The 22,086-nt window shown below is 35.3% G+C and overlaps 1 protein-coding gene and 1 non-coding gene across 6 annotated transcripts in view; one reads left to right on the top strand and one right to left on the bottom strand.

Moving 5' to 3' along the window:
• The window catches only part of EBAG9 (estrogen receptor binding site associated antigen 9), a 39,228-nt gene extending 17,186 nt beyond the window's left edge, over positions 1-22,042 (bottom strand). The window contains exons 1-6 of one of the 5 annotated variants that reach the window (XM_057532320.1): positions 21,812-22,041; positions 20,596-20,676; positions 12,026-12,123; positions 8,966-9,044; positions 8,058-8,216; positions 5,670-5,777 (exon numbers count right to left, since the gene is read on the bottom strand). In XM_057532320.1, the coding sequence (XP_057388303.1) occupies positions 5,670-5,777; positions 8,058-8,216; positions 8,966-9,044; positions 12,026-12,108 (429 nt within the window). In that variant the 5' untranslated portion in view covers positions 12,109-12,123; positions 20,596-20,676; positions 21,812-22,041. Of the gene's footprint in view, positions 1-5,669; positions 5,778-8,057; positions 8,217-8,965; positions 9,045-12,025; positions 12,124-20,595; positions 20,677-21,257; positions 21,517-21,811 lie in introns of those variants that run through there. The other 4 variants (XM_057532319.1, XM_057532322.1, XM_007188784.2 and 1 more) reach the window with 4 other exon arrangements.
• On the top strand, positions 15,351-15,457 carry LOC114238688 (U6 spliceosomal RNA). The gene has a single exon (XR_003624002.1). It is a non-coding gene; the product is annotated as a U6 spliceosomal RNA (small nuclear RNA).
• Positions 22,043-22,086: the final 44 nt, after the last annotated feature.

The following is a 22,086-nucleotide window of genomic DNA, read 5'->3' on the forward strand; positions in this document are numbered from 1 at the left end:
CAATGCAACAAGATAGAAAGCCCAGAGATTAACCCACGCACCTATGGTCAACTAATCTATGACAAAGGAGGCAAAGATATACAATGGAGAAAAGACAGTCTCTTCAATAAGTGGTGCTGGGAAAACTGGACAGCTACATGTAAAAGAATGAAATTAGAATACTCCCTAACACCATACACAAAAATAAACTCAAAATGGATTAGAGACCTAAATATAAGACTGGACACTATAAAACTCTTAGAGGAAAACATAGGCAGAACACTCTATGACATAAATCACAGCAAGATCTTTTTCGATCCACCTCCTAGAGTAATGGAAATAAAAACAAAAATAAACAAGTGGGACCTAATGAAACTTCAAAGCTTTTGCACAGCAAAGGAAACCATAAACAAGACCAAAAGACAACCCTCAGAATGGGAGAAAATATTTGCAAATGAATCAACGGACAAAGGATTAATCTCCAAAATATATAAACAGCTCATTCAGCTCAATATCAAAGAAACAAACACCCCAATCCAAAAATGGGCAGAAGACCTAAATAGACATTTCTCCAAAGAAGACATACAGACGGCCACGAAGCACATGAAAAGATGCTCAACATCACTAATTATTAGAGAAATGCAAATCAAAACTACAATGAGGTATCACCTCACTCCTGTTAGAATGGGCATCATCAGAAAATCTACAAACAACAAATGCTGGAGAGGGTGTGGAGAAAAGGGAACCCTCTTGCACTGTTGGTGGGAATGTAAATTGATACAGCCACTATGGAGAACAACATGGAGGTTCCTTAAAAAACTAAAAATAGAATTACCATATGACCCAGCAATCCCACTACTGGGCATATACCCAGAGAAAACTGTAATTCAAAAAGACACATGCACCCGAATGTTCATTGCAGCACTATTTACAATAGCCAGGTCATGGAAGCAACCTAAATGCCCATCAACAGACGAATGGATAAAGAAGTTGTGGTACATATATACAATGGAATATTACTCAGCCATAAAAAGGAACGAAATTGAGTCATTTGTGGGGACGTGGATGGATCTAGAGACTGTCATACAGAGTGAAGTAAGTCAGAAAGAGAAAAACAAATATCGTATATTAATGCATGTATGTGGAACCTAGAAAAATGGTACAGATGAGCCAGTTTGCAGGGCAGAAGTTGAGACACAGATGTAGAGAATGGACATATGGACACCAAGGGGGGGAAACTGCGGTGAGGTGGGGATGGTGGTGTGCTGAATTGGGCGATTGGGATTGACATGTATACACTGATGTGTATAAAACTGATGCCTAATAAGAACCTGCAGTATAAAAAAACAAACAAAACAACTAATACTAAACTTTCATTGGGTTATTTGTATGGAAATATGTTAATATAAATGTTTCAGACATTACATGAAATTTCTAAAAATCTTATATTTGTATTTGTATGGAAATATGTATGGAAATATGTTAATATAAATGTTTCAGACATTACATGAAATTTCTAAAAATCTTATATTTGTATTTGTATGGAAATATGTATGGAAATATGTTAATATAAATGTTTCAGACATTACAGGAAACTTCTAAAAATCTTATATGTTCTGGTATAATGTTATAAGTAATAATCCTAGTTATTACTTTAAAATGTATATCTCATAAATAACTAATTTTCTTGTCAACTGCATTATTATGAACTTTCATCAACTCTTTAACCATGGTCATTTTTAAGTCTTTTGTCATGTACAGACAGTTCTGGGTGTACTCTGATGATTTTGCAAATATGTTCCTATAAAAGGGTTTCGGGCTTCCCTGGTGGCGCAGTGGTTGAGAATCTGCCTGCTAATGCAGGGGACACGGGTTCGAGCCCTGGTCTGGGAAGATCCCACATGCCACGGAGCAGCTGGGCCCATGAGCCACAATTGCTGAGCCTGCGCGTCTGGAGCCTGTGCCCCGCGACGGGAGGGGCCGCGATAGAGAAAGGCCCGCGCACCGCGATGAAGAGCGGTCCCCGCACCGCGATGAAGAGTGGCCCCCGCTTGCCGCAACTGGAGAAAGCCCTCGCACGAACCGAAGACCCAACACAGCCAAAAATAAATAAATAAATAAATAAGAAAAATCCTTTAAAAAAAAAAAAAAAAAAAAGGGTTTCATCTTCAAGAAATTCATGGAAAAGACTCTGACAAGTACAGGTTTCTGGTAACTGACTGTACTGCTGAACTGAATGAATAAGCATTTTCAGAACTCTAATGAAAAACTGATGAACTCATAAAAGTGCTAACAAAAGATCAAGATGAAAAAAAAAATTAATTACATGGGACTGAGTGAACTGATGAGGATGAGTATAATTTTTGTGACTTTCTGTCTGAATTTAAAAAAAAAAATCCCACAAGGACTCAGAGGCAAAGAATATACAAATCAATTTTCACTGCAAAGTAAAGGAGCTGTGTCAGTGGAGGATTACTGGACTGAATGTCAATATTATGACATAGTATGAGTGTGTTTCATGTTTAGTAATTGCAATCATTGTTGCTTTTGTTGTGGTCATCCATGTACAATGCTTGGTGTCAGTCTATTTATCTCTTGTAAAAATAAAAAAAATAAAAAAAAAATTTTTTTGGAGATACAAAAAAAAGAAAAAAAAAAAATCTACAAACAACAAATGCTGGAGAGGGTGTGGAGAAAAGGGAACCCTCCTGCACTATTGGTGGGAATGTAAATTGATACAGCCACTATGGAGAACATTATGGAGGTTCCTTGAAAAACAAAAAATAGAATTACCATATGATCCAGCAATCCCACTCCTGGGCATATACCCAGAGAAAACCATAATTCAAAAAGACACATGCACCCTAATGTTCATTGCAGTACTATTTACAATAGCCAGGTCATGGAAGCAACCTAAATGCCCATCGACAGACGAATGGATAAAGAAGTAGTGGTACATATATACAATGGAATATTACTCAGCCATAAAAAGGAACGAAATTGTCATTTGTTGAGACGTGGATGGATCTAGAGACTGTCACACAGAGTGAAGTAAGTCAGAAAGAGAAAAACAAATATCGTATATTAATGCATGTATGTGGAACCTAGAAAAACGGTACAGATGAACCGGTTTGCAGGGCAGAAGTTGAGACACAGATGTAGAGAACAAACGTACAGACACCAAGGGGGGAAAGCTGCGGGGGGGTGGGGATGGTGGTGTGCTGAATTGGGTGATTGTGATTGACATGTACACACTGATGTGTATAAAATTGTTGACTAATAAGAACCTGCTGTATAAAAAAATAAATGAAATTAAATTAAAAAATTAAAAAAAAAAAATGGGCTTCCCTGGTGGCACAGTGGTTAAGAATCTGCCTGCCAATGCAGGGGACACGGGTTCGTGCCCTGGTCCGGGAAGATCCCACATGGTGTGGAGCAACTAAGCCCATGCGCCACAACTACTGAGCCCATGTGTCACAACTACTGAAGCGCGTGCGCCTAGAGCCTGTGCTCCGCAACAAGAGAAGCCACCGCGATGAGAAGCCTGCGCACTGCAACAAAGAGTAGCCCCCGCTCACCACAACCAGAGAAAGCCTGCGCACAGCAACAAAGACCCAACACAGCCATAAATAAATAAATAAATAAATTTATAAAAAACAAAAAAACAAAAACTAATACTATTGGGTTATTTGTATGGAAATATGTTAATATAAATGTTTCAGACATTACATGAAATTCCTAAAAATCTTATATGTTCTGGTATAATGTTGTAAGTCATAATTCTAGTTACTACTTTAAAATGTATATCTCAGAAATAACTAAATTTCCTTGTGAATTGCATTATCATGAACTTTCATCAAATCTTTAACCATGGTCATTTTTAAGTCTTTTGTCATTTACAGACAGTTCTGGGTGTACTCTGATGCTTTTGCAAAAATGTTCCTATATAAGGGTTTCATCTGCAAGGAATTCATGGAAGAGACTGACAAGTACAGGTTTCTGGCAACTGACTATACTGCTGAACTGAATGAATAAGCATTTTCAGAACTCTAATGGAAAACTGATGAATTCATAAAAGTGCTAACAAAAGATCAAGATGAAAAAAAATTAATTACATGGGACTGAGTGAACTGATGAGGATGATTTTAATTTTTGTGACTTTCTGTTTGAATAAAAAAAAAACCAAAAAGCCAACATCTACTTATATAAGCAGGTTGAACATTAAGCAGGATGCAAGAATTTAATATTTTTCTTCCATAAATGCAAAGTAATGATTTGTGTTTGAGATGTACACTTATTGGTAATCTGGCTATCATTTTATGTATTTAGTCACTGCCTTTTATATCGCAGTTCTAAGGAAAGCTTTTAGTCTAGAAAGTACTTTATATACTGTTGAGTACCTTCGACTTCCATTTCAGACTCCCCATATTTCAAATGTGAACTTGTCTTAATCAGTTGGAAAGAATGTAGAGATTTACGGAGCTAATTTAAAAAATAGAGCACTTCTACTGAGAAAAGAGTTATATCAACACTAGATAAAAAAATGACTTAGTTTGATATAAGAATTTCAGTCATTTATAGGAGAGTTTCCACAATGATTTTTCCCTTAAATTTGTTTCAAATAAATTAAATGTGACATCTCTATATCAACCAAAAAAAAAAGAAAAAGAAAGGAAAAGTTCAAAGCTGATTCTGATAGCCTCCAAGGTTGAAAATTACAGTTATATACTTTCCTCACTACTTTTGTCCTTAGAAGTGTTGTATTTAAGTCAAATCTATTTTAAGTTAAACCACACTTTAAATGTAAATATACTCTACTAGGGAAACAATTCATAACTTTCTTAAAAATAACCTGCTATTAAGGTTAAATTTTAGTGGTAATCTCTTTAAAGGTCATATATATTTTTTTTTCACACACACACACTTTTATTTTTTACAAGAGATAAACTGACACCAAGCATTGTAAATGGATGACCACAACAAAAGCAACAATGATTGCAATTACCAAACAAGAAACACACTCATACTATGTCATAATATTGACATTCAGTTCAGTAATCCTCCACTGTTAACAGCTCCTTTACTTTGCAGTGAAAATTGATTTGTATATTTTTTGCCTCTGAGTCCTTGTGGGATTTTTTTTTTTTTATTCAAACAGAAAGTCACAAAAATTATAATCATCCTCATCAGTTCTTTCACTCCCATGTAATTAATTTTTTTTTATCTTGATCTTTTGTTAGCACTTTAATGAATTCATCAGTTTTCCATTAGAGTTCTGAAAATGCTTATTCATTCAGTTCAGCAGTATAGTCAGTTACCAGAAACCTGTACTTGTCAAGAGTCTTTTCCATGAATTCCTTGAAGATGAAACCCTTATACAGGAACATTTTTGCAAAAGCATCAGAGTACACCAGAACTGTCTGTAAATGACAAAAGACTTAAAAATGTAAAGGTCATATTTTTAAATAACATTTTTGTCTCTATCTTTTATGTGTACAATGGACCCTGATCTTAATATCTGATGTAATTTATAATCTCATAAAAGAATAGGATTGGTAACCTCTCTTGATCTGCTAAACCTGTTTCAAAGTCATACAGATACTATGTTCAATTAATTTTAATTTTTTTCTTCTTTTAATAAAATAGAAATGAAAAATAATCTCTTGCCTAGATACCATTAACATACTTACAGATTGATGAATAAAAGGCATATCTTGTGTAGCTGCTAGTCTACTAGAGAAACCTGTGCTACCATCTGGGATGCCAAAATTTAATGGTTCTCTCTTCTTAATAATGATCTGAAAGATTAATCAAAAGAGAATTACAGGAACATTTTACACATCACTATATAAACACAGACAAATTAACTGACCAAAGCATTTTATAATTATTTAAAATATGTTCTACCTTTCTTCTTTTATAATTTACAATGTAAAAAAAAAATTTTTTTAAGTCTATAAAGAGCACCAAAATACTTAGGCAATTGTCACACAAATCAGTTGCATACTAAGAAAAATTATATTTCACTTTTTTCTAAAACAATAAATTTTCCTCTTCCTCTTTCCTCTTTCCCTACTTTCCCTGGACCCCCCAAAATATAATTAGGCATTTTTAGGCACTGTATTAAACAAGAATATGTATCATATCCTACCAGAAGTATAACCAGTTCTCTAAGCATGTGGGTATCTGTGAATACATTAGCTCTTTCAGGCCAGTAGGATTCGTTTTGTAGCTTAAAAGCATTTTCATTCTAACTAATTTATTAAGGTACTATTGTAATATACTGAGTTCCTATTAAGAGCAGCAAAATAGACTTTCAAAATAAAAGGTACTCATCTACTAAGAAATTCACTTAAAACTCCTTGAAAAATATACAACTTAATGCATTTGGACAACTCAACAAAAACAACTATGATTACAGTATGTAAATGTTATCAGCCTTGAAAATCTAAAAATAAATATACAGATGAAACTGGCTGGAAGGTAGAAGAGGGTGAAAAACCCTATTAGAGAATTGTGGAATAAATAATGTCCTCATTTTATAAGTATATTTATAAAAAATATTTTCTATGCTTGATTGAACAATGGAACTTTAAGTATTTTTTTCTTTTGAAAACAACAGGATGACTGATGAGGTAGACTGGAATAAAAACATTACAGTATTTGAAAAGGGGGTATCACAAGGACTCAGAGGCAAAGAATATACAAATCAATTTTCACTGCAAAGTAAAGGAGCTGTTACAGTGGAGGATTACTGGACTGAATGTCAATATTATGACATAGTATGAGTGTGTTTCATGTTTGGTAATTGCAATCATTGTTGCTTTTGTTGTGGTCATCCATGTACAATGCTTGATGTCAGTCTATTTATCTCTTGTAAAAATAAAATACAGTGTGTGTGTGAAAAAAAAAAAAAAGAAAGAAAAGGGGGTAAGAGTGGTAAGGTGGTATAAAATAAACCCCCGTTTACCATAGTATGAAGTCAGTGGACAATATCTGTGACTGGTAAATCAAGACATAGCAATATAAGAATACTATATACAGATATGATGAAAAATGCTAGAAGCCCAAACAGAAAAAGTTATGGGTGGCTGCTTTTAGGAAGTAGAACTGGTATGAAGAATGATGGGGCAGAAGTCTATTGCTTTTCATTATAAGCTGTTCTATATTCTTTGATTTAAAAACAAATTTCAGGGACTTCCCTGGTGGCACAGTGCTTAGGAATCCGCCTGCCAATGCAGGGGACATGGGTTCGAGCCCTGGTTCAGGAAGATCCCACATGCCACAGAGCAACTAAGCCCGTGTGCCACAACTACTGAGCCCATGTGCCACAACTAGTGAAGCCCGCGTGCCTAGAGCCCGTGCTATGCAACAAGAGAAGCCACCGCAATGAGAAGCCCGTGCACTGCAATGAAGAGCAGTTCCGGCTCACCGCAACTAGAGAAAGCCCGCACGCAGCAACGAAGACCCAACACAGCCAAAAATAAATAAATAAATAAATAAATTTAAAAACAACTTTCAAATGTACGTGTACTATTTTGATAAAAAGAAAGGAAAATACTCAGCCATTGCTCTTTTTCTAATAATTTCCTGCATCTTTAAGTGATTGTCCATGTATAATTATATAACTCAAAAGGGATAAAATAAAGTGTGGATGACTACACAAACCCACAACAATTACACTAAGTTCTCAGAGCCTTGCATCAGTTTGATAATGGTTATAAACAATGGAAACTACTTAACAGTTTGTAGACATCACTAAACTGTGAACTAATCTTTTAAGGTTAGAACTGTATCTTATCCAGCTTAGCCTCCATAGCAGAGACTGGAGTCTAGAATCTGACATACAGTAGGATTTCTATAAATGCTTAGACACAATTTTAAAAGACTTGGGGGTACAATTTACTAGATCTATGTCCAGGTCACTTGAATATATAAGCTTCTTTAACATGACAGAAAACATAATTGCTAATTAGAAATAGGCTTTCTAACAAATACTAATTATACTAATTTTAATTATAGGAATCTGAAGAGCGGTTTAATAGTTTAATCTCAAAAAGCACAAATCTTTAACATACTTTCTGGGTTTTCCTTATAGTTGGTGTCATGTCCTTAAAATAGTCAGGTTCCAGTTGTTCTAAAGCATTTTGCTGTGTTGCCACATTCCCATTCCCTCCTTCAATCTTTACACTTGTGGGTGCATCTTCATCCCAGGAAGTCCACTCTTCAACATCTGTCTAAATTTAAATGATCAACATTGTCAGCCACAAAATTCATCATTTATTAGAAAAATGAGCTTTCTAAAACATTGGTTATCCAAACTTTTTTGAACAATGGGAAAATACAAATTTTATACCACATACCAAAACTAGATGAAAAGTTTAAAAGAAATATTCTATGAGTTAGACATTCTGTTCTACCCATTAAAAAAAACAAACAACAAAACAAAAGAAAATTTTTTTGCTTTAAAAATTGAACTGACATTAAAATTACAGCCCACAGAAGGAGACTTGGAACTTGCAATCTAACCTTAACCAGGTTTATTGCCTGATAAAATAATAAATAATAACATTCTTTAGAGTATTTAAATAAGATAGAGTCCCAAACATAATATTCAACATATCCATGAAGTAACCTGCAAATGAACAATGAAGAAATCTCAACTTGAATGGAAAAAGTCAATCAACAGACACAAACCCCAAGATGATATAAATGTTGGAATTATCTAAGACTTTAAAATAGTTATTATAAAAATGCTCTAATAAGCAATAGCAAACACTCTTAAGACCAATAAAAAAGAAAACCTCAGCAAAGAAACAGAAAATAAAGAACAAAATAAAAATTTTAGAATAAAAAAATTTAATAACAACAATAAAAATCCTGACCCTGACTACCAAATTAATTTCATGACATACTAATGGTTGGCAATCCAGTTTGAAAAATATGGTTCTGGAACACTTATTCAACATTCAAAAAAAAAAATTACCTGCTTAGGAACTGATGAATAATCAACTGTAGTTGGCAAAGTTATTTGGTCTCCACTTAATTTCCGTCCTCTGCCAGATCTAAAACAAAAATGAAATAGTTTATTTCAAGAAACTACCAAAACAAGCATGGGTAAAAAGCACTACGGACAGTAACTTAAGGCTTATAAGAGAAGGTCTTTTTCAATTTTTGAATTATTTATTTTAATAATTAACAATTGTTTGTTAAGATATGAAAAGAAAAGGCATATATCAAATATCTTTTAAATATTTTGAAAATACTGGACAGGATAACACAATGGCTTTTTGGCTTAGGATTCAGAATTATAGTCAAACTCAGGAGGACTATAAAGCCAAAAACAAAAACACAAACTGATTTCAAACCATGCTCCTAAAAGTACTGTGAATTCTGTAAGTGAAGCTCTCGGATACCTATGCTGTTTTAACCAGGGTGGCCTGGCTTTTGTTTTACATACTTGGTTTCTCATTAAGATTACTATTAAACTATTAAGAAGTTTGAAAATCACTGGGTTGAACTATAAACTGTACCCAACAAGTTTTAAGGATTAGTGGGAAAAGTACTATATTAAAGTAGGTAAGTATTGTCACAGAGTTGTTAAGAGCATGGGCTATGGAATCTGTGTAAACCATGGTTTTCAATGTCACTTCTATTAATTATGAATCTAGTTAGAATTACCTATCTCTCAGCCTGAGTATCCTCATCTGTAAAAGGCAGGTATTCAAACCTACCTTTGCAAGGTTGTTGTGAGGATTTAACTGACATTTAAAGTAGCTAGACACTAGACTGTGCCTGCTTTTTAATAAGACATTAAAAAATGGTAGCTATTATAAATGGTTAGTCACTTGCTTCATTTCAAATAATCTATGAAGCATTGGCTTAGAACTAGTTGGTAAAGTCAGCTAAGTTTAGAAATTGTACTTTGTTTAAAGGATGAATAAAAAATACAGTCTACTACTAAATTTATGATGTAAACCTGGTATTTTAGACCACATGATCTAGGTTCTTTCTGACAAGAAAAGCTTATTCTAACAAAGGGTCAGTTTTCTTTAAAACTGAACATACAATCAATCCTAAACATATTTATGTTGACAAAAGAAGTTCATAGTGACAACAGAAATGTCCTTAATATTTTTAAATCAAATGCAGTATCTTATACTAAAAGTAATCTATATTCAACAAAAGTTTTAGAAAATAACAGATGCAAAGAGAAAAACACCTATAATTTATCACCACTGTTAACACAACTACTTCTTTTTAACCTCCAGCCTCCTGGCATTAATACCCATACTCATCCTGCTTTAACCTAGTTTTTTTCTGGCTATGCTACTTCTAACAATAAATTCAATGCCACTTAATCTTCAGAGTTTTAGTAGTCATAAAATGGCCATTTAGCTTGAGATTACATTTCCTAGCCTCCCTTGCAGCTAGGTGGCTAAGCTCTGGATAATAGGCTGTGAACAGACTTGTGTGTAACTTCTAAATCATATCCACTAAAAAAAAGAGCTGATTGCCCTCCATTTCCTCTTTTATTCTATCCTACTCTTACTGTGTGGGTACTTTTTTCACAGTACTCCTAGGCCAAAAGAAATACCTAACAATTCCACTGATTAAGTAGTTGGGCCCGAACAATTCAATACTTATGTATGTCCTATCTGCTTAGTAGCCATTAGAAAAAAATACATATGAATTTAAAGAAAAAATAATATGTTGATTTCACTCTTTAATAACCACAATTACTTATTAATGGAATGTGTGTGCCTGTTGGATACTGCACAGCTTCTCAAGCCTTGGACTCACCCTTATTTTCTGTTCCATATTAATTTTGGTTTAGTACTTGCTTTTAATTACAACCTAGCTTTGCAAAGATAGGTCACCCAAAATACAAGTAAACAAAAACTTATCTCAAATATTCAAGAACATCATCAAAACATACTGCAGGATCTAATGTTGCAAATGTGAACTACCCTGAGCCAACAGTTTGTTTAGCATTTAATAGACACTATCACATTTATTGTATTTTGTTGGAAAATTTAAAGTATCCTACAGTACCCCGTGAGTGTAATGCAAGCCCTGAAGTACCTTGGCATACGGTTTAGGAACTACAGCTCTAGGGTCTGGTAGTATGATAAAATAGAAGGAATCTGAGTCTCTGAATGACTTACTGAAGCAGAAGGACTTATCTACCCTGGACTACCTGTACATTCTGGAATATTATTTAAGAGACAAAAAAAAAAAATCTATTCTGTTTGGGGTTTCTCTGTTAAAGTTTTTTTTTTTTTTTTAACATAAAAATAACACTCATAATGTAGTATGTAAAGAAATACCTATGGGGGCTTCCCTGGTGGCACAGTGATTAAGAATCTGCCTGCCAATGCAGGGGACAGGGGTGTGAGCCCTGGTTCCGGAGGATCCCACATGCCGCAGAGCAACCAAGCCCATGTGCCACAACTACTGAGCCTACACTCTAGAGCCTGCAAGCCATAACTACTGAAGCCCGCACGCCTAGAGCCCTTGCTCTGCAACGGGAGAGGCCACCGCAATGAGAGGCCCGCACACCACAAAGAAGGGTGGTCCCCGCTCGCCACAACTGGAGAAAGCCCGCACACAGCAACAAAGACCCAATGCAGTCAAAAATAAATAAAAAGAAAAAAACAAAAAAGAAAAAAAAAAGAAATACCTATGCCTAATTCCACCTAACCATCTTAAAACATCCTGATAATAAAACAATTATGTACATAAAAACTTTCTGATGATTACAACAATGAAAGTTAGTTTATCTCTGAAATTCTATAGTACTAAGAATATTATTTTAATGGAAGATGTAAGAATTTGAAAGAAAAGAACTGAACCTCTACTTTCTAGATCTGAAAAAATATATAAAAATCTGAAAAAAATATAAAAAATACTAGAGATTAATAAATGAATATTGTAATCAAGATATTTAGCTTAAATATAATATGTCCTGCCTTTTTGTAGTTATGACTGTATCTAAAATCAGCAAGAAGATAACCAGGTCAATTTGAACATAAAATTTCTTTACCTGCATATTAATCTCTTTAGGAATGAGAATACTGTTGCTAGGCAGGTACAAACTTTAAATAACCGAAACTGTGTGATAGCCATGGTGGGAATCAAAACCTGTGGAAAAAAGCACAAAAATAAATGCATTAAGGTGATTTCATAAGCTATACTAGTGTTCTGAAGTCAACCTGAAAAGTCCTACTATGAACTGTAAAAATTAGACATATTTTTTGCTTTCCTTTAGAAAGTACAAATATAACACAGTAAATTTAAAAATTAAAATGTAAATCATATTGACAAGAAAGTTTTGAATAGTTGGGAGGAAAAAAAACTTTTTCAAACTATTCTCAGAATGGTTTTTTAAATTGTACTTAAATTATCTATTTACAATTTATTTATAATTTGTTTTCTATTAAAAAATGAAAAAATCAAAAAAGTATAAAACAGTATATACTGAGTCTTCTGTACCTTTTGAAATTTGAATCATATGAACATATTAATACTATTCAAAATATTTAAAACTTTTAACTTCTAGATAGATACATTTTATCATACCCATTTTGTAGATGAGGAAATTAAGAGAGGTCAAATAACTTATGGGCACATAGCTAATAAACTGGAAGTGAACTATAGAGATCATCTAGTCCAGTGGTTCAGACATACTTAAAGAAACGATAACTGGGCCCACCCCGAGTAAATCAATTAAATCATATTCTCTGAGGGGTAAAGTCCAGTTATAGCTAATAAGCCAACAGAGAAGACAGAAAATACTCAATAGAAAAAGTAGCAGAAAACAAGGTAAAGGGGAACAAATATTAGACAGGACAACAAATAGCAAGAGGACAGAATTAAACCCAACTGGAGCAATAATCTCATTAAATGCAAATTTAAAGCCAGAGATTGTTAGATAGGATAAAAAAAGGAATTATATCATTACATGCTGCCTACAAAAGATGTACTTTAAGTATAAAAACACAAATAGGTTAAAAGCAAAAGAATGAGGGAAAAATATACCATTCTAACACTAATCGAAAGAAAGTTAAATTGACTATTTCAATGTCAGAGAGCAGATTTTTAGGGAAAATAATATTAGCAGGCATAAAAATGTTCATTTCATAATGATAAAGGGGTCAGTTAATCAAAAGTACTTAAGAACCCAAAACACATGTCCCTAATAACAAATTATGCCAATATCATAAAAGAGAGGTGACATTACTAGAGAGTCTGCAAATATGAAGAGGATATTGAGAAAGTATTATAACTTTATGCCTATATTTGACAAGATGAAATGGACAAGTTCCTTGAAAGAAACAAGTTATGAAAGCACAGCAAGAAAAAATAGATAACCTGAAAATCTCTGTATTTATTAAAGAAACTGAATTTGTAGTTAAAAATCCCCCAAGCCCAGATGGCTTCATGAGTGGATTCTATCAAATACTTAAGAAGTAATACCAATTCTACACACACTGCCAGAAAACTGAAGGAGACGGATTTTTTATCAACTCACTCTTTGAGGCTACCATTACACTGATACTCATCTAAACTAAAGACATGATCAGAAAAGAAAACTAGAGACCAAGTATCTTATGAACAGACACAAAACTCCTTAAAAACAACCAACTAGAAATAGAAGGGAACTTTCTCAACCTGACCAAGGACATCTGTGAAAAACCCATAGTAACATGAGACTTAATGGTGAAAAACTGGACACTTCCCACCTAAGATTATGTACAACATAAGCACATCTGCTTTTGTCACTTCTGCTCAAAACCGTAGCAGAGGTTCTGGCCAGTGCAATCAAGGAAGAAAAGGAAATAAAAGGCATTCAGATTGGAAAGGAAGAAGTAAAACTGTATCTATAGTCTATGTAGAAAATTCAATGGAATCAATAATCAACTGTATTTTTATATGTTAGCAACAAATGATCACAAACTAAAATTTTTAAAAATTATAAGAGTACAGAAAATATAAAGTACTTAGGGACAAATCTAATGAAAGACTTATGTATTGGAAACTATAAAATATTGCTGAGAGAAATTAAAAGACCCTTATTAACTTAAAGATCTTTCATGGCTCAAAGACTTGATACTGTTAAGATATCAAATCTCCCCCTAAATTGAACTACAGATTCAGTGAAATCCCAATGAAAATCTCAGCAAGCTTTCTTCTCTAAAATTTGATAAGCTTATTCTTAAATTCATATAGAAACGTAAAGAACCTATAATGGTCAAAACAATGTTGAAAACAATCAAAGCAGAAGGGCTAATACTACCTGACTTCAAGATTCATTATAAAGCTACAGTAATCAAAATGATGTAGTACTGGAGTCAAGACTGATAAATAGATCAATGGAACAGAATGGAAGGTACAGAAATAGACCCACAAAATGTGAACAACTGAAATTTATGAACATGTGAAGGCCATTCAGTGGAGAAGGGACAGTCTTTCTGACTAATAGTGCTGGAAAAACTGGATACCCATATGCCAAAAAAAAGCCATCAAAACCCAAAAAACTGCAATCCATATTTCACACCATTTACAAAAAGTACTCAAAATGGACCACAGACGTAAATATAAAACCTAAAACTAGGACTTCCCTGGTGGCGCAGTGGTTAAGAATCTGCCTGCCAATGAAGGGGACGTAGGTTCGAGCCCTGGTCCGGGTCCCACATGCTGCAGAGCAACTTAAGCCCATGCACCACAGCTACTGAGACTGTGCTCTAGAGCCCACAAGCCACAACTACAGAGCCCGTATGCCACAACTACTGAAGCCCACGCATCTAGAGCTTGTGCTCTGCAACAAGAGAAGCCACCACAATGAGAAGCTTGAGCACCGCAAGGAAGAGTAGCCCTCGCTTGCTGCACTTAGAGAAAGCCACAAGCAGCAATGAAGACCCAACACAGACCAAAAAAAACAACAAAAACAAAAACTAAAACTACAAAACTTCTAGAAAAATAAAATTGGACAAAATCTTTGTGACCTGGGTTAGGCAAAGATTTTTTTAGATACGACACCAAAAGCACAATCCATAAAAAGAAATGGATAATCAGGGCTTCATCAAAATTTAAAACTTCTACAATTCAAAAACACTGTTAAGGGAATAAAAAGACATGCCACAGACTGGAAAAAAATCTTTGCAAAGCATATATCTGATAAAGAACTTGTATCTGGAATACATAAGAACCTCTCAAAACTCAGTAAGAAAACAACTTAATTTTTAAAAAATGGGCAAAAGGTGTGAATAGACACTTCATCAAAGAAGATATACAATGGTAAATAAGTACATTGAAATAATGGTCAACATCATTAATCATCAGAGAAATGTAAATTAAAACAACACTTAGTGCTCGCTTTGGCAGCACATATACTAAAATTGGAACGATACAGAGAAGATCAGCATGGTCCCTGCACAAGGATGACACGCAAGTTCGTGAAGCATTCCATTTTTTTTTCACTTTGTTATACAGCAGAAACACAACATTGTAAAACAATTATACTCCAATAAAGATGTTAAAAAAACAAAAACACTTAAAAACCATTACACACACGTTAAATGGCTCAAATTAAAAATACCAAGTACTGTCAAGGATGAGAAGCAACCGTAACTCTCATACACTGGTAGTGGGAAGGTAAAATGATACAGCCATTTTGGAAAACTGTTGGCAGTTTCTTACAAAGTTAAACCAACATGTAGCATATGACCCAACCATTCTACTCTTAGGAATTTACCCAAGATAAATGAAACCATACACCCATTCAAAAACGTGTTATTTTTGAATAGCAGCTTTATTTTTAATAGCTCCAAACTGGAAACAACCCAAATGTACATCAACAGGTGAATGGATAAACAAATTGTGGTATAAACATATAATAGAACACTACTCAACAATAAAAAAGAATGAACTACTATTGCAAGCAATAGCATGGATATATCTCAAAATAATTATGCTGAATGAAAGAAGCCAGACAAATAAAGAATATATACTATATGATCCCATTTATTAAAAAAAAAACAACTCTAGAAAATACAAACAAATCTCTAGTGACAGAAAATAGATCAGTGGTGCCTTGAGATGGGGCAGGAAGGGGTGGGAGGGATGGAGTACAAAGGAGCATGAGTAAACACTTTTGGAGGTACTGGATATACTTACTATTTTGATTGTGGTTATGGTTTCACAGGAGTGTATATATTAATCAAAACTGATAAAATTTTACATTTAAAAAATGTGCAGTTCATTTTGTGTCAACTGTAGCTCAAAAATCTAGTAAAAACGATCTAATAAGACATTAAAAAAAAAGTATTATGTCACGAGTTTTCAGATTCTGATTAGAATCTTAAAAGAAGTCATTTATACCATTATTTTATATTGATTATCTGTAACTATGGAGAGCCAATTTTCAGTAGGAAACTAAGTCAATTAGTGACAAGAAACATATTACAGAATTTCTCTAGGAATGGAACTCTGATTTCACAGCAGCATTTCAACATACCATAATAGCTAACTCTTACTCTAATACAAGCTTTCTTAGTGCTTTACATGTAAGAACTCGTTTAATGCTCAGAACAACCCTATGAAGGACTGGAGGTAAGTACTATTTTATTCCTATTTTAGATAGGGAAACCAAGGCACAGAGTGGTTAAGTAAGCTGCCCGAAGACACAGAGCCGTTAAGTTACAAAAGTGGAATCTGAACCCAGGTCGTCTAATGATTGAGTCCTAAAAGATCACACTCATACTGCCTCCCTATGATTAAATCAAAAGATATGATTTATATAAAAGAAATGCTAAGCAACTGGGAACTAGTTAAAGCCGTGGCAACCACAGGATAAAAAAATTCTCAAAAATGGCAAAACAGGTATTATTTTGCTAGCCTTTTAAACATGGTCATTATTTCCAAATATTTCTTTACACATTTTAGTCACCTATACCATATATGTACTACATATATTATCCTAACAATCACTAATTTAAATATTTCTTAAAATGAGTTTTGGCATAAGTTAGAGTTAAATATATTAAGTAACCATAAGTTTCCTCATTCAGAGACTCAAAATAAATACACAAGAGGTAAAAGGAAACTAAAATTTGTTAATTCATGAGAGATGGTTATTTTTCCAGTATAGAGGTAGAGTAGATCATATGTTAAATCAAGTCACAAGAAATTACAGGTATGTACACGTACACACACACACACACACACACACACACACACACACACACACACAGAGGAATGATCAATGGAATTTTTATGTTTTAGCTTTTCCTTGCCTTTCATCTGTCAAAGGAGGAAAATTACTGAGTCAGCATTTAGAATCATGATTCTTATGTTGGGATAATTTGAATATATCAATGTATCATCCAACTTCTTAGCTTTCTCAACCAGCAAACTTAAGATACACTGAAGTTAACTTTTCTGTTCAAGGTGAGGCACAAACTAATAACAAAGTCGCAACTAAAACTTATCCTACTCCTAGTCCATCAGTAAAAAGTTTCCAAGCAATCATTACAGTCGGTTAACACCAATATTTGGAGTAGAGTGATTCCATAAAACAAAAAAAGAAAACATAATTTAATATTTTTTTCCAAAATAAAAAAAGAGTAATAAACAGTAAACAGTATATTTGGACTTCAGTTCTCTACATATTTACTTAAAAGGGAATAAAATGTAACTTAAGTAATAATGATCATGGAGCCAAATGAAAAGGATAGCTGTATGTTCCATCTACGCAAAACTGAGATGCTTTTATTTTAAAATTATCTTATATGGGTATAAGCAATGAAATTTAACATATAACATAAATATTTAAATCTCCCTGGATAAATATACCATCACTGTACTAATATGCTATTTTAAAAAGTATTTCATGTGGATTAAAGGAGCGAGCACTGCTTTGTTTTCAATTACTAGATATGAGCAATAACCTCCTAAAGTCTTGAAAAGAGCATGTAATAATTTTCTCAACTAGTAAGATATTACACTGACTGGTTAAAAATTACATGATAAAAGATGGTGTTCACCTCTGATTGGGGGGATGGTATAGAAGCATGAGGGAACTAAGGTCTATAACTCAATTTGAGTGGCGGCAACACCAGTTTATTTTACTGTATACACTGCTTGTGTACTATACCTTAATATGAAAGTTCAAAACAAAGCAAAACAAAAATAATAAAAGTGAAACAAAATCAGAAAGCAAGGAAAATGCAGTTAACTCTTGCAGTACCTGATCCTAAACTGCTCTATCGAGCCACTATTGCCAATCCCTTCTAAAGAAAGCAAAACACTTTCTACTTCTAGGGTTAGAAGGGTGTAAAGGGCAAGTAGACTCTTTTCAGTAAGAAGAGTTCCAAAAGGCTCCCTTAGCAATGCTCATGCATTTTGTACATGTGCAGGTCGTATCGCCATACGCGTTGAATGATTTTCTGAATGCCTATGCCTGGAGTTGGCCTACTGAGAGGATGAAAAGAATGTGACTCTAAAAGAAACTGAATGAAGAAAATATTAAGAATTTCACTGTTCAAGTAACTAAAATACTTCTGTCAAAAACATCCCCAAACAGCAATTTAACAGGATTCAAAAAATGCAGCACCTTTGACTCCTTTCTCTTATTCCCTTACATGCAAACTGCCAAAAAGACCTAATTCCATTTCCTCATACTACCCATATTCTTCCCCATTTCCACTGCAATCTCCCTAGCATAAGCCTTTATTACTTCTTGCTGAACTACTGCAAAGTCTTTTTAATTGCAGTATTTTTCTTACTGCACCTGTATTTTCTATTTTGTACCATAGTTATTTCTATATACTGTATTCATCCTGTACAATCCTTCCCGTGAGGATCTTATTCATCTGTTACCTCCAGTTACTATTTGCAAAATAAGACGTGAAAGAAAGGTTTGATTGCTTCATTATGAGCAGAATGATCTGAACAATTAAGATGACGAATAAAAGCTTCATTTTAAAGCTAATTTGTCAAGAATAAAACTCTCAACCAAAAGAAAGCAAACTTCCCTAAATGAAGATTTAGCCTAAATTTTCAGAAAAATTATAAACAAAAAAAGAGAGCTAGAAAAGAGACCGTAGAGCATGTGGCACTAGGGAGAAAAGGGGAAAGAGTTGAGGAGATACTCTATCAGGATGTTTTGAAGGGAGAAGACATTTAATACTTAAGGACTGGGGAAAAGAGTAGGTCTCAGGATTTACATGAATGAAGAGTTGAGAATAATTTTCATATAAAGGCTTGGTAACAATGGTCATTGCCCTGCCACAAATACTGCTATGTGTCATTGTTCAATAAGTATTTGTCAACTTGAATGACTTTAATGGTAACTAAAAATAAAATTTAAAGTTTTGTTCCAACAGTAAATCAGAAAGTGGGACTATTATTGACACCAGAATAGAATTCTCTCCCTAGTAATTAAGAATATCCTCATTCTGTGGAAAAGTTGCTTTTGTGATTAATAAAAGAGAAAAACTAATATTCACTGACTAGCTACTATGTGCCAAGCACTACTTAAGTATTATCTCACCATAAAACCATCTTATGAGATAGATATTATTGTTCTCTTTTCATAGAATTGAAGCAGAGAGTAAGCTCATGTTTCCATGTTCTCACACCCAATGATCTAGATTCAAATCTAGGTCTATTTAATTCAAAAGCCAAGAATACCTCACTAATAATAAACATTCTTAGTAATTCAGTGATGGTATTATAATTTCCGAGATAAATTTTCCAACCAATTGCACCTGAAATGGGAGAAAATGCAATCATGTTAACCATCAAGCAACACTTTTGATTTTATCAATTACACTGATTTGAAGGCAGGAATCAGTTCTTTGGGACCCATGTTTACTTAATGTTCCAATCCACTTCAGTGTGTGTGTGTGTGTGTGTGTGTGTATCACACACACGTATATTTAGCACCTACTATGTAACAGATACTACCCCAGGTGATGGGAAACACTACTGACCCAGTACACAGAAACCCTGTGTACGCTGCTCAACTGTCACAAGCTAGTGACAACACAAGGGACTAGGGAGGCAGGGCCCCATCAGTCTTGCTCAGTTGGTATTTCTAGGTCTTAGCCAACGCTAAGCACATTGTAGGTACTCAAATATTTGTTGAACGAAGGGAAATTATCATTCCTTGAGCACTCAATATAGTTCTAGACAATGTACCTTCTATGGCCTCACTGGAATCCTAAAGACAAAAACAAAGGAGGTGAGTTTCACTATTCCCATTTAACAGATGAGGCTCAACTGCTAGTGAAGTTCACATTCACTCACCCAGAAGTTAAAGAGACTGACCCCAAAGCCCAGGCTCTTCCCACACCACATCCCATTTAAGAAACCTCTTCTTAAATTTTACACTCATTGCCTCAGTTGATTTTTGAAACGCTCTGTAGATCACCAGTCTGCGAAGTACACATCTTAAGCTACTTGCATTTTTACTCTGTCGAAATACTTTCTAGAACTGAGAAATGCTAATATAATCTAACTTTAAAATTAAAGTTTCCTTAAAAATTACTACAAAAATACAAAAACTTGAGATGTAGCCGAAATAAGGTTCAGAACCATAAAGCAACCTACCCTCAGCGCTTTTGGACAAATGACATCTCTAGGAAATCAACAGGAATGACAGCTTGGCTGTGTCAAGTGAAAAAGATTCACCTACAATTTTAAAAAAGAATGCTGCATTAGAAACTGAAAGATTAAATGTATCCTTCCTCCCTGTAATTCCATGTAAACTGCTGGCGAGATATTTTCAGTAGAGTCACTATATCACAAATTGTTAAATAAGCCAAGCCAAAATCTATGTTGGTACACACTAAACAAGTCACTAATTGCTGTATTTCTAAAACTATATTTTTGAATTTTTTTAATACCAAAATTTGAAACACCATATAATCTAGTACAGTACAGAATATCCTCAAATTAAGTCTGTATATCTCTGAAGTAGGTTAAGGTATATCACAAGGCTCCAAAAATAAAACCACCTGACCTCACTTAAATTTGAAAAACCAAAGTTCGGTAGCGGTAAGAGAAGGGGAACTAGAAGTAGAACGTGAGAGCGGGGGAACACTGGACCATCTAAGGCAACTCAAAGTCAGGCCCTCAAATACCAGTGAGGCTCTTACAAAGGCAAAGTAAAGTCTCCTGAAAGGCTCAAAAGGAACGAGTTTCACAACTAAAATGTTTTAACTTCAGTTAATGTCAATTTCACTTGAAATTGATAAAAAAAAAAATCATACCCACTGTACAGATGCGAAAAACAACAGGAGCGTTTTCAGGTTGCACAATCCGACGCCATATGTACGGCGTTTGGTGAAAACGCTCTCAATTGCTCCAAGTGGGTGCCGAGTGCACTGGGATTTGTATTTTAGAAAAATCTGCTTGGGAAGGAGCAAGGCCTGTAGAGGAAGGGCAGGAAGAACGCGCAAATTTCCCTGTGGGGGGCGGATCTGGGGACTCGGGAATTCCGGTTGGAGCCCCGCAGCACGGTCTCCCACGCGTGAGCCCGCATGGTGAGGGCTGCACGCCCGGGGCCCGCTCCGGGTCGCGGTTCCTTCACCCCAGAGGTCACCCTGACCCGGAAACAGTACCGTAGAGTGGCAGTCGGCCTCGGTGGGGGGGAAACCGGGTGGAGGGGCGAAAAGGAAGGTGGGAGGGCGGGAAGTGCGGGGCAGAGACGAGGGCTAACTGGGGAAGGGCAGAGGACACCCCCCCCCGCCAAGACCCGGGTCCGGATCGGGATGGGGGTGGGGGAGGGAAGCCCCTCGAGGGCGCGCGAACCGCACACACTCACCTGCCCCTCCCCCTCCCCGCCCGCCCGGCGGAGGCTCCGAGCTGCCGCGGGCTGCGCGCGCACACAAGGCGCGCGCACGCGCGCTGCCGGTCGCTTCCTCGAGCTTGCGCTCCGCCGGTTCAGTCCCAGCCCCGCTCATTCAAAGCCGGGCGCGCGCTCCGTCTCAGCCGCCGCTGCCGCCGCGCAGCTGCCATATTCGCCCCCTCGTCGGGAAACCCTCCCCCAGTCCCACCTCCTGCCTCTCCTTAGCCCTCGAAGGCTGCTCTCAGTAGTCC

Source organism: Balaenoptera acutorostrata, chromosome 17 (genome assembly GCF_949987535.1).
Source record: "Balaenoptera acutorostrata chromosome 17, mBalAcu1.1, whole genome shotgun sequence".
NCBI lineage: Eukaryota > Metazoa > Chordata > Mammalia > Artiodactyla > Balaenopteridae > Balaenoptera > Balaenoptera acutorostrata.